The sequence below is a fragment of the Sinocyclocheilus grahami genome, unplaced genomic scaffold (genome assembly GCF_001515645.1).
Source record: "Sinocyclocheilus grahami isolate Dianchi unplaced genomic scaffold, SAMN03320097.WGS_v1.1 scaffold981.1, whole genome shotgun sequence".
Classification (NCBI taxonomy): Eukaryota; Metazoa; Chordata; class Actinopteri; order Cypriniformes; family Cyprinidae; genus Sinocyclocheilus; species Sinocyclocheilus grahami.
Genome location: NW_015506160.1, coordinates 79612 through 92934, shown reverse-complemented (window position 1 = coordinate 92934; position 13323 = coordinate 79612). Strand labels below are relative to the sequence as shown.

The following is a 13323-nucleotide window of genomic DNA, read 5'->3' as shown; positions in this document are numbered from 1 at the left end:
GAATATATGACTATATATGACATAACACTAATGCAATAATGGAAGACTTGCTTGTGTTGTGTAAAGGCTTGCAGGATTGAATTTTTTCTGCTTTATACAGTGAGTGGAGTGCCTGTAATTACTGATGTTAAACTGATCTTGTTCAGAATCAAATTTGCTAGAAGTAATTTTCAAAGAACGGCATCTGCAGCTATTTTGGATATTAATATTTCACTAAATAATGAATCAAATGTTTGTTTATCTAGAAATATCAATCTAAACCAAAGTAATATCCTAACAAATACTTGGAAATGCAGTCCTGTTTTTGCTGCAGTATCACACCTGGATATACCATAATGCCTCTCCTTGGTTTGTGATTGATCACTTCAGCATCACCCACAAAATGACCATTTTGGATATGGCTACATAATTGATCAACATTTGTTGATGTAATAAAATCTCTAAAGAACAGTCCTACAATTGTTGTTTTTTTCCCCCTCAAGACATGCAGTCTGTCAGACAAACTATGCATCTACTAACCCATGAGGAATCATTCATCAGCTAGTAGTAAATACTAACTGTGTTAAAGTCATTCTGAAGAATTTGGGGGGAAAAGTCTGGTAGGACTGTGAGAATGTTACCTCCAAATCCCTAGAAACAAAAAACAGCAAGGCCATCACTTTTGCATCTGCTCATGCCCAGAAATCACTGCAGATTTATAAAGATAAACACACTCATGACTTGTCTGATCCCAAAATCCTATTAACTAGAGTTACCTGTTTAATTTACATTATGTTGATTTTCATGTGCAGTCAGTGAGAAGCAATCAAATACATGGCCAGTGGGTGAAAAGAGAGAACACTAGAGGAAGAAGGTACTGAAAATAAGCATGCTCTCCTGTCTCTGCGCAAGAAGCTATAAAAAAACTTAAAGCTTCATTAACCACAGGCACATCATGACCTTGCTATTAACCCATTAACTTTTTTATTGTATGCAGCATTTGAATGGGAACATATCCTACTTTCACTGAGACTGAATGCTATAAAAGAAGCAACTTACAGACTTGAGCTCTTTCTTCAGCCATCTGCCATTGAGTTGCATGTTTGCAAATGCTATAAATTATTATATTATGTTTATAAAACAATACCATTTTTAATGATTTTTTTTCTAAATGTTTTGTAAACATATCAGATTTTTACCAAAGGGCAGAACATTAAACACTATTTATACAATATTATTTAATATATACACAATAATAATATTTCTTCTATTATCAACATTATACTGTCAACTAAGTTACTAATACAACACCCCCATGTAACTGAGCAATAGTTTGTCCCCAAACCGTCTGACCTGCATCACATGATCGCATTGCCTTTCAGTGACAGACATTTTGAAAACAAACTGGTAAGTGTATTCTAATTTTCTTTAATATTTCATTGATAATAGTTCATATAGTGAGATTACATTATAGTATGTTATTATGCAAAAAAAATGTCTGACCAAAAATAAGACTAGAATGTCAACTATGTTAGTCATAGACTTGTATCAGTATAATTTGATATTATGTTTAAGTCTAGCTATACTTGTCGTAGTTTGAGTGTAACTTGCATTACTGTTCATAGTGGGGTCTGTAAGATTTGTGATTTGTATTGGAATGAACAGAAACCGTTTTCTATTTGAATTATATATCTTACCATCCATCCATCCATCCATCCATCCATCCATCCATCCATCCATCCATCCATCCATCCATCCATCCATCCATCCATCCATCCATCCATCCATCCATCCATCCATCCATCCATCCATCCATCCATCCATCCATCCATCCATCCATCCATCCATCCATCCATCCATCCATCCATCCATCCATCCATCCATCCATCCATCCATCCATCCATCCATCCATCCATCCATCCATCCATCCATCCATCCATCCATCCATCCATCCATCCATCCATCCATCCATCCATCCATCCATCCATCCATCCATCCATCCATCCATCCATCCATCCATCCATCCATCCATCCATCCATCCATCCATCCATCCATCCATCCATCCATCCATCCATCCATCCATCCATCCATATTTGAAATAACTGTTTTCTATTTGAATATATTTTAAAGTGTAATTTATTCCTGTGATGCAAAGCTGAATGTTCAGCATCATTACTCCAGTCTTCAGTGTCACATGATCCTTCAGAAATCATTCTGATATGATGATTTTCTGCTTTATGTAAAACAGTTGCGCTGCTTTATACACTTTATTCAGGATTCTTTGATATATAGAAAGTTCAATGAACTGCAGTTATTTGAAATAGAAATCTTATAAATGCCTTTATTGTCACTTGAATGTATCCTTTCTTACTGACTCCTAATTTTGAACGGTATCTCCAGTAAAGTACAAAAAAAGTAAATAATCAACACTTTCCATGATTTCCATAGATGTCAGCAGCAGAGAAACAGCGAAGATACCGGGGTCGACGGGATGCTGATCCCTCAAGAAGGGCACAATATTTAGAAAAGCAAAGAGAGGCCTGGTACAGACTAATAAGACACGGAAAGGTGAAACCAATCGCAGAGTTGAGTGAGAAACAAACAGTGTTGCCTACTCATTTTCAGGGGAAGTTGCTAAAGGAAGGTCTATTTGTTGCTAAATGACGTTGTGATGTCATTGCGCGATGACGTCATTACGTAATCACGACGCAAAATTGTGTCACTGCATCAAATCAGCAAAAATATATTTTATATGTTAATTTAGATTTGTTCGTAAAATAATATAAATGCATAATATAATGTTAAAATATAAATAACTATTTTTATATACAACATTGAACACTTTTGAACGATTTAATTTTTGAACGATTACAAGTTTTTTTATTAGCTAGTGAACTAGTAAAACTACACATTCTGGCCAATTATAGTTTTAAGCAGTGTATTAGTAGTCAGTGTGCTACACTCTAAGAAAATAAATCACAGGTTTTTACCGGCATTTTAAATTACGCATTGTATTTTGTGTTTTCGGGTTACAACGGATAATGGATAATTGATAATGTCCTGGAAAATTATTAGTACCGTTGCCATTTTTCTAGATATTTTTCTTACAGTGTACTAACTCATCAACAATCACATGTACAAGCTACTAACAAGGTGTATCATAAATGAACAATTATTAAATTATTGTTATTATCAAATTGAACAACTGCAAATAGCAATAACTTGATTCCTGTGATGTGTGTACTGCTAGGCATCTCTGGTTTCCTCTTTTTGTGAAATTTAGATGGAAAATGTGAGCCTTTTTATTGTTCGAGTCACTTATCAAAAGTTGCTAAAAGTAGCCAAATAACATTTAAAAATAGCTAAATTTGTTGCTAGGTGCTTTTGGAAGAAAAAGTTGCTAGGGTAGTCTGAAAAGTTGCTAAATTTAGCAACAAAATTGCTAAATTGGCAACACTGGAAACAAAGCAAAAGAGACCAATGGAGAAAAGCACAACAGAGAAGACGATAAAGAAAGCGAATGCACATGATTAGTCCAACAGACAGCCATGCATTTAAACAGCCGCCTACAGAATCAAGGTAGAAAGCTAAAAAAACCCTGTAAATTATTAATTGGAGCTTTTTAAATGTAAATGACTACTCTGGTCGACTATTAGGTTTAAGTGTGTGTGTGTGACTGTATCAGTCTGGCGGAATAACCCTTCACGTCCAGTTTTGCCAACTAATTTTCAGGGGAAGTTGCTAAAGGCAGATCCATTTGTTGCTAAATGTCATTGCGTGATGACGTCATTGCATAACCATGACACAAAACAGCAACGAGATTATACTCGAATCTCAGCGAAAAATATATATTTTAAATGTTATTCGTTCATAAAAATATTATAAACATAGAATATTTTAATTTGTAAAAGTAACATAAGTAGCACATCTTTATGATCTGGTTTTTTTCTTTTACAACATTGAATTATTGAACAGTTACAAATTGTATGTATTTTAATATATACTCGTAAAAATGCACATTCTGAACAATTACAGTTTTAAGCAGTGTACTGGTAGTTAGTGCGCTACACAAAAGTCTGTAAAAATAGGACACAATGTACTGTTTATATGAAGGAGCTATATGTATTTATTTTCCCACATTTTTTTCTTGCAGTGTACCTAACTGAACAACAATTATATATACAAGCTAATAACATGCTGTATCATAAATGTGCATTTATTATTGACCAGTTGGGACTAGCAACTTAATGCACATTTGATGTTTGTACTGTTAAGCATCTTTCTCCAGGTTGATGTGCTGCTTGGCTGGCTAGCTGTTCAATGGTTTTCTCTTTTTGTGTAATTTAGATGAAAATGTGCCTTTTTTATCATTTGAGTCACTTTGAAAAAGTTGCCTAAAACTTTTTAAAAATAGCTAAATTTGTTGCTAGGTGCTTTTTGAAAAAGTTGCTAAATCTAGCAACAAAATTGCTAAGTTGGCAACACTGCTGTATCACGTCCCAGACGCACGCGAGGGCACGCACATCCTTTACGCATGTAACGTAACGCCTCAGCTTGTGTACAGAGAAAGCCTCTGGACAGGTACTTCTCTGAAGGCTGAACTGATTCATTCAAGGCCTTCAGTATTTTGGACTCTGAAGGCTGACGGGCACTGATACAGAGACCTTATATAGGAAGCCGCTTAAGAGTTTGTTCGATAAAAACAAGAGGGTTTGCTTTTAGTGTAAACGCCTCGAGCGAATTTAAGAAAGTACTCGGCTCCTCGTTTTTTCCTCTGTTCATCTGGGTGAGTCGTGTTTTAAGACCCTTTTTGTCGTTACTTTATTTTAGTCGTTTGATTTACTTTATTGGTAACGTTAAATCTCCTCTTTTCCGTTATCTCGCCTTTCCAGTTGAACGAATTGTAACTTAAAGTATACAATTTATTATTATTATTATTAGTCTTGAAGTTTGGAGATTAAATCATATCCATATAGACAATAGTGTAATAATCTCAGCGAAAAATATATATTTTAAATGTTATTCGTTCATAAAAATATTATAAACATAGAATATTTTAATTTGTAAAAGTAACATAAGTAGCACATCTTTATGATCTGGTTTTTTTCTTTTACAACATTGAATTATTGAACAGTTACAAATTGTATGTATTTTAATATATACTCGTAAAAATGCACATTCTGAACAATTACAGTTTTAAGCAGTGTACTGGTAGTTAGTGCGCTACACAAAAGTCTGTAAAAATAGGACACAATGTACTGTTTATATGAAGGAGCTATATGTATTTATTTTCCCACATTTTTTTCTTGCAGTGTACCTAACTGAACAACAATTATATATACAAGCTAATAACATGCTGTATCATAAATGTGCATTTATTATTGACCAGTTGGGACTAGCAACTTAATGCACATTTGATGTTTGTACTGTTAAGCATCTTTCTCCAGGTTGATGTGCTGCTTGGCTGGCTAGCTGTTCAATGGTTTTCTCTTTTTGTGTAATTTAGATGAAAATGTGCCTTTTTTATCATTTGAGTCACTTTGAAAAAGTTGCCTAAAACTTTTTAAAAATAGCTAAATTTGTTGCTAGGTGCTTTTTGAAAAAGTTGCTAAATCTAGCAACAAAATTGCTAAGTTGGCAACACTGCTGTATCACGTCCCAGACGCACGCGAGGGCACGCACATCCTTTACGCATGTAACGTAACGCCTCAGCTTGTGTACAGAGAAAGCCTCTGGACAGGTACTTCTCTGAAGGCTGAACTGATTCATTCAAGGCCTTCAGTATTTTGGACTCTGAAGGCTGACGGGCACTGATACAGAGACCTTATATAGGAAGCCGCTTAAGAGTTTGTTCGATAAAAACAAGAGGGTTTGCTTTTAGTGTAAACGCCTCGAGCGAATTTAAGAAAGTACTCGGCTCCTCGTTTTTTCCTCTGTTCATCTGGGTGAGTCGTGTTTTAAGACCCTTTTTGTCGTTACTTTATTTTAGTCGTTTGATTTACTTTATTGGTAACGTTAAATCTCCTCTTTTCCGTTATCTCGCCTTTCCAGTTGAACGAATTGTAACTTAAAGTATACAATTTATTATTATTATTATTAGTCTTGAAGTTTGGAGATTAAATCATATCCATATAGACAATAGTGTAATATTAGCCTGCATGCTAAAGCTGTATTGTATCACATATTGAACAAAAGCAACAGGTGACTGAAGACTTCAAGTATACGCCCCCGCTAAAACCACCAACACATGTTATATAATAATTATTATGTTATTAGTACTCGTAATGGATTGGATTCAAAGATTAACAGAACATAAAGTTATTAGTTTATAATAATTTGAGTTTTTGGCGCTAAAAATACAGCTGGAGCTAGCCTGTTAGCGTGCTAGCTCGAGGATGCCTGGTCAGTGTTTGTTGTTGTAGGTTATGATTGATTTTTTGGGGGCTCTTTATGTGCACACGAATCTGTCTGGTATGATTTTGAAAGAAAAACAAAGAGAAAAGAGATATGCCCTAACATCTTTTAGCTCCCGAGTGAAGTATTTACAACAAATCACTGCCAACTTAGCAATTATGTTGCCAAAATTAGCAACTTTTCAGACTACCCTTGCAACTTTTTCTTCCAAAAGCACCTAGCAACAAATGTAGCTATTTTAAAATTGTATTTGGCTACTTTTAGCTACTTTCGATAAGTGACTCGAACAATAAAAAGGCGCACATTTTCCATCTAAATTTCACAAAAAGAGGAAACCAGAGATGCCTAGCAGTACACACATCACAGGAATCAAGTTATTGCTATTTGCAGTTGTTCAATTTGATAATAATAATAATTTAATAATTGTTCATTTATGATACACCTTGTTGTACCTGTGATTGTTGATCAGTTAGTACACTAAGAAAAATGGAAAAGGTAGGCTTCTAGTAATTTTCCAGGACATTATCCGTTGTAAACCCTTTAACCCGAAACACAAAATACAATGTGTAATTTAAAATGCCGGTAAAAACCTGTGAATTATTTTCTTAGAGTGTAGCACACTGACTACTAATACACTGCTTAAAACTATAATTGGTCAGAATGTGTAGTTTTACTAGTTCACTAGCTAATAAAAAAACTTGTAATCCTTCAAAAATGTGTAAGTGTTCGTTCAATAATTCAATGCTGTATATAAAAAGTAATTTATATTTTAACATGACACGCAATGACATCACAACGTCATTTAGCAACTTTTAGCAACAAATCGACCTTCCTTTAGCAACTTCCCCTGAAGTTATTTGGCATTAGTTGGCAACACTGATCACTGCAGCATCTTCAGATTTCTCCCTTGCATCATGAGCATGTAAATCCTCTGAAACCTGTTCCTCCAGACACAGGAGAGTAAATCTCTTTCAGTGTCAAGATGGCAAAGGACAATTAATTCAGTTAAGCTTTATTAACCTTCTAAATGAGCACTTGACATTGGTCTAATTAATTCCTACTAACAACACTAATCTTAAATGCACTAGGTTTATATATAGTGAAATTATGTTATAACACTGTGTAATACTATGTAGTATTGCGCATAAATGAATTCTATCTGTATCTATCTATCCATCTGTCTGTCTGTCATCTGTTGTATAGCCTTTTGGTCAATATTTGTTGCTTTATAAATGAATTGTACTTGGGGATCTTTGTTTCTCAGGAGTCGAATGGCCTCTGTTGTTACAGTGAAGACAGAGAAGCGTCCTTCCCATGACTCTGAGGATGGCGACACAGTGGCTAAGAAGGCTAGGTATGAAAACAACAGATGCTCGTGTCTTGCTTTGCTGCCAGCACATTCCCAGGGCGAGCCAAATATTTTTCACTGAAGTCAGCTCCTGTTTGCTGACTTGTTCTGATGAACGTGGGATTTTTCAAAGACCTGTACTTCCTTATAAGAAAAACTTCACCTTTTCCTATTCTTTGGAAAGAAATTCTGTCATCATTTACACACCCTCATGGCATTCCAAACCTGTATAACTTACTTTCTTCTTACTTTCAAATATCTTACTTTTTTTTTAACTTACTTTCAAATATCTTAAAGATATTTGGTAACCAAACAGTTTTGGTTCCCATTGATTTCCATTGTAGTTTTTTGTCCATACATTGGAAGTCAATGGGTTTTGAAACCAACATTATTCAAAATATTTTCTTTTGTGATCCACAGAAAAACACAAAAGAAGATACCTTCTTTTGTGTTCCCTTTTAAGCATTGGATGAGACTTAAAGAAAGAATTAGAGAGAGACAAATCCCATGCCGTTGTTGTGAGACGATAAACTAGTATCTAACATACTTTTAAACACATAAAAAAGTCACATAAACCAGGCGTTTTAATTGCATTTAGACATGTCCAACAGTTTAGTTAACAGTTTGCAAAAATCACCAACCTTATAACGAATAAATAGAAAACATCTCATGCTTTGCATGCAACTCTGTAGCATAGTTCCATCCGTATGCATGTTTCCTCTGACCTGTTTACATTTCCTCCTCCTCTGCTGAGTAGGAAGTTGTTGCCCAGCCTGAAGACCAAGCGCGCCCCTGAGCTGGTGCTGGTGATCGGCACGGGGGTGAGTTCAGCCGTAGCTCCTCAAGTGCCCGCATTGCGCTCCTGGAAAGGTCTGATCCAGGCGCTGCTAGATGCTGCCAATGACTTTGATTTGCTTGAGGAGGAAGAGAGCCGCCGCTTCCAGAAAAGTCTGCAAGAGGACAAAAACCTGGTGCATGTTGCTCATGACCTTATCCAGAAACTTTCACCGGTAAGATGTTTTTTTCATTTTCTTACTACTTGTATACAAAAATTTAAATTGCACATAAGGCAGTTTTTATGTTTAATGATATAATTGTTTCTACTCCAGTTCATTGTTCTTTAATAATATTAAACAACAACTGGAAATATTGAAATATTTATATTAATTAATCTTGAAATTTTTTATTTCTGATTGCGCAATTACAGGAAACATTTCAGTATGTTTTACCGTTTCTTTTAACATACCTTCTGATGTTTGTTTATTTTGTGCAATAACCAGTAGTAAAGAGGAAGAAATGGTTGGTTCACGTGCTGCTTCGACTGATGCTGATGGGCTATGCCAATGTTTCAGTTTCTGTGATTAGTGAAAAGTTGTCAGGGCAAGGAAAAATCGTTTGGATTGTTGATCCGTAATAAACATGTTGATCATTAGGACAATGCTAGGCAATGCATGGACTGCAAAGCACAACGATGAGTTTGTCCATCATTAGTCCCTTTCTTTCTTTCCAGATAAAATGGGGCGTAGAACCACGTGCCACCAGTGTTGTTTTTGTCGCTCCGTCAAAACAGCGCTCAGTGATTTATCCCTGTTTTGTATCATTTGCATCCAAACCCATCAGTGTCACTAGAGGATTTAGATGGCATTAGGCTTGTGAAAGGGAGTTAGGTAATGCATTTCAACTCCAGTGCTGGGGTTTCATTGCCTGGAATGGTCATAGCTGAACAATACACATCAACAAAACAACTCCCCTAGAAAAACATCAGCCTGCTGTCTGTCTCTATCCCAGTGAATTTCCAAGCTCGGTTTATTTGTTGTTGTTAGTGTGAGGTCTTTCAGTGATTTAACCTACTTGTGTGAGTTTTGAGTCTCACATGAGCAGAGCAGACCCCAGTGGCACAAAAAATTAGGTTAATCTGAACGTGTCAAGGATTCACACCTCCAAAACAACATGCTGCGACTAGACGCTAGTCCATTTAGCTTCGGCATTACGTATTTCTTTAGTTATGCATTCTTTGTAATGTTTGCAGCAAGTCAGTGGATGCCAAAATGCATTTGGACTTTGACGTGTTTGGGCATGAATATGTAAGTCATGCTTGAGACATTCAGACTGCTTTTTTGATTCAGGCATCAATGTTATTGCGCTACTATGTTGATGAGCACAAAAAAGTCCACAACTTTCCAAGAATGATTGAATGTTCATCTCATTTCTGAATGCTTGTTGCTCAATGCTGTTATTTTTCATGAGTACCCAAATCACGGCTCCAGACAAAGAAAAAAAAAAAATCAATAGACCATAGTGAGGGTAGACACAATATTGAATTTGGCACAGATGAAAACAAGGCTGTAAGGGATAAGATCATATGTCATTTTCACAACTTTTTTTTTGTCTGCGGTGAATGAGTGCCATCAGAATGAGAGTCCAAATAGCTGATAAAAACATCACAATAATCAACAAGTAATCGTCATTACTCCAGTCCATCAAATAATGTCTTGGGAAGTGAAAAGCTGCATGTTTGTAAGAAACAGTTAGCTATTTAATTTTGACTGCACCCATTCATTGCAGAGGATCCATTGGTAAGCAAGCGATGTAATGCTACATTTCTCTTGTGAAGAAACATACTTATCTACATCTTGGATGGCCTGAGGGTGGGTACATTTTAATCAAATTTTCATTTTTAAGTGAACTATTCCTTTAAGGAGCCAATGCTCCTATGAGAAAAAAAACAACCACCAAATTATTTTTCTAAAGTCCATCCTCATCCTCATTTGTGTATGTCTACCTTCCTTTTACAGCATTATCATTTTTATTATTTTTTCTCCACTGAAACTTTCATGCTCATTGTCTAATTTTATTGCATCAGCACAACAATTATATAATAGATTACTCCTCAAGGAACATACAATTAATAAGACATGACATGCATTTTTTAAAATCATATTTTCACCAGTGGTGATTTTGGTAAAAAATATAATTTGCATATGAATATTTTTATTCTCAAATTAACTGTTTTAGGTGTAGTCTGGAGCCCTGAAATTTTTTTATTTGAGTGGTTTGATATAAGAAAGTTTTGGACCCCTTTTTCATCTGTATTTAATGCTGAGCGCATATGATCAGACATTGAGACGGAGGTTAATACCAAATTTCCCCTTCTAGACGCCTGCTTTGGTTCACTCCTGTAACATTGCATTCCCAGAAGAGTTATTTGAATACTCCTTAAGTTGATTTGTTTTGTCAAATTTCTTTGTAGCGGACGGGAAATGTACGCTCCACCTTTTTTAAAGACTGCCTCTACGAGGTGTTTGATGACCTGGAGTGTAAGATGGAGAACGCTGGGAAGCATCTCCTTCGCTCCGTGCTGCAGTTGATGGAGAGCGGCGCTCTGGTCCTCACCACCAACTTTGACAATCTGCTAGAGATCTACGCTGCCCACCAAGGGACCAAGCTGGAGTCTCTGGATCTCACAGATGAGAAGAAGGTACCAGCTATGTTTTCTGTATAAATGAGGTGAATTAGCATTACAGTTCAGACTGCCTTATTGGACGCTAACCATTTGAATATTGAATGTCTTAACTTTTCATTTTGGATTCCATCCATCCATCCATATTTGAAATAACTGTTTTCTATTTGAATATATTTTAAAATGTGATTTATTCCTATGATGCAATGCTGAATTTTCAGCATTATTACTCCAGTCTTCTTCAGAAAGCATTCAATATCGATATAAAACACTTAAAAATTGTAACGTTTTTGTCGGCAGGTCATTGGGACCTGAAAGTCCATCAGCAATGTGACGTCATATATATAGCACAATTATTTAGTCTATGATTGAATTGCATTATGTCTCATAAGTCACTGATAAATAGCATCTGAAGAAGAGACCATGAGGACCCATCGTCAGATCATCAGTTGCTTTAAGCTTAAACTAAAAACAATGTGTGCTTTGAAATAAAGCTGTGAAATGCTGTTCCTCAGATGTTCAGTGCATTGGGTTCATCTCTGTTTGTGTTTGGCCATAAATTTCCTTCAGCACAAAGCAGTGAAAGCTTCAGCTATTAGCCATAAAATCAGCCTTATGGTCTCTGGCCAAGCGTCATGTAGTGCATTAGTGCATGTAAGCTCTACAGCAGCTCCCCTGAAGGGCCCTCGGAAACACAAGTGACTGCATGTTCAGTTCCCTGTGTCTTTATTCATCAGGCCGTGTGTGGTTTTCCATAGCGTGGCCTTTAGGCAGGGTGTTTATGCACCTTTTCCATCAGATGTCTCTTGATTAGAACCTGTAGTCATTAAAAGCAGCTGGACGCTCCTAGTGGGAGCCGGATTGGGAGCAGTGGAGTATGAAATGCCACTGCGTGCTTATGTGTGCAGGTTCTGGAGTGGGCTCAGGAGAAGAGAAGACTGAGCGTACTTCATATTCATGGTGTTTACACCAACCCCAGCGGCATTGTACTGCATCCTGCTGGCTACCAGAACGTTCTGAGGAACACAGAAGTCATGGTGAGTGAATGTTTTCTGCTCTCATGAGAAAATAAAGTCACACCACTGGAACGTTGATAATTCACTGGGGTGGAGGACACTGTGAACCAAAGCATTCTGGGCTGAAGAGATACTCCCTTTTGTGGCAGTTTTTATTGCTCACTGTCCAGTCCTTATAATAATTTACCCAAATACAAACTGTTATGACAGCACTATATGAAGTTTATATGATGCTGATAAAAGCAGCATAACAATTTATGATGTTATGATGGTCTATGACAGGGGTGTCAAACTCAATTCCTGGAGGGCCGGAGCCCTGCAGAGTTTATATTCAACCCTAACTAACCACACCTGATTCAACTTATCAAGTCCTTCAGGCTTTTTTGAAAACTACATGGTATGTGTGTTGGAGCAGGTTTGGAACAAAACTCTCCAGGAACTGAGTTTGACACCCCTTGTCTATGACATAATGCAGTTTTTTAGTCTAGATCAGTTAATTTATAAAAAAATGCATTAAAAATGCAATTCATATACATTGAATACACCTCTTCTATGACGAACATGTTTTAATGTCTGAATTCATATTCATTTTGATGTTTTCGGGGGCATAACGTCAAAAATGTCAGGGTGATACATAGGGATTAATTGAAATAAAACCAAAATTGCGATATGGCTCAGTGCGATTATCAAATTGGAATTTAATGAAGTAAATGTGCTGTGTTTTTCAAAGTGAAGTGTGGCCCTGTGCTTATTAAGACACCAAAAAATATTAGTAATGAAACTTTATTACTTTTCTTAAATGCTCCTTTTTAATTTTTTGTTATTGTTATGTTTTTATTTAGTAGTTGTAGTAGTATTAATAGTAATAAGTGTGATAATAATAATAAATTATCAAAAAATAATAAAATTTAAATTATTATATATGTATGTATTATTATTATTTTATATTATATATTATTTTATAGTCATACTGATATATAATCACAAAACTTTACAAATTGTAAAGCTGGATTTTTAAAAATTAGTGTTTTAAATCACAACTGTGATTTTTATCAGAAATTAAGACCCCCCCCCCCCCAACCAATAACAGTAAAACTATTAGGAT

At 35.9% G+C, this 13323-nt stretch overlaps 1 protein-coding gene across 6 annotated transcripts in view; it reads left to right on the top strand.

Annotated features, from left to right (window-relative positions):
* The first annotated feature begins 1295 nt into the window (after positions 1-1295).
* Positions 1296-13323, top strand: part of LOC107565084 (protein FAM118B-like) — a 14080-nt gene continuing 2052 nt past the window's right edge. For 3 of the 6 annotated variants that reach the window (XM_016250274.1, XM_016250268.1, XM_016250273.1), the window contains exons 1-5: positions 5684-5925; positions 7659-7748; positions 8500-8752; positions 10993-11220; positions 12111-12239. In XM_016250274.1, coding sequence (XP_016105760.1) covers positions 7666-7748; positions 8500-8752; positions 10993-11220; positions 12111-12239 — 693 coding nt within the window. In that variant the 5' untranslated portion in view covers positions 5684-5925; positions 7659-7665. Of the gene's footprint in view, positions 1387-2428; positions 2549-4525; positions 4767-5683; positions 5926-7380; positions 7399-7658; positions 7749-8499; positions 8753-10992; positions 11221-12110; positions 12240-13323 lie in introns of those variants that run through there. The other 3 variants (XM_016250271.1, XM_016250269.1, XM_016250272.1) reach the window with 3 other exon arrangements.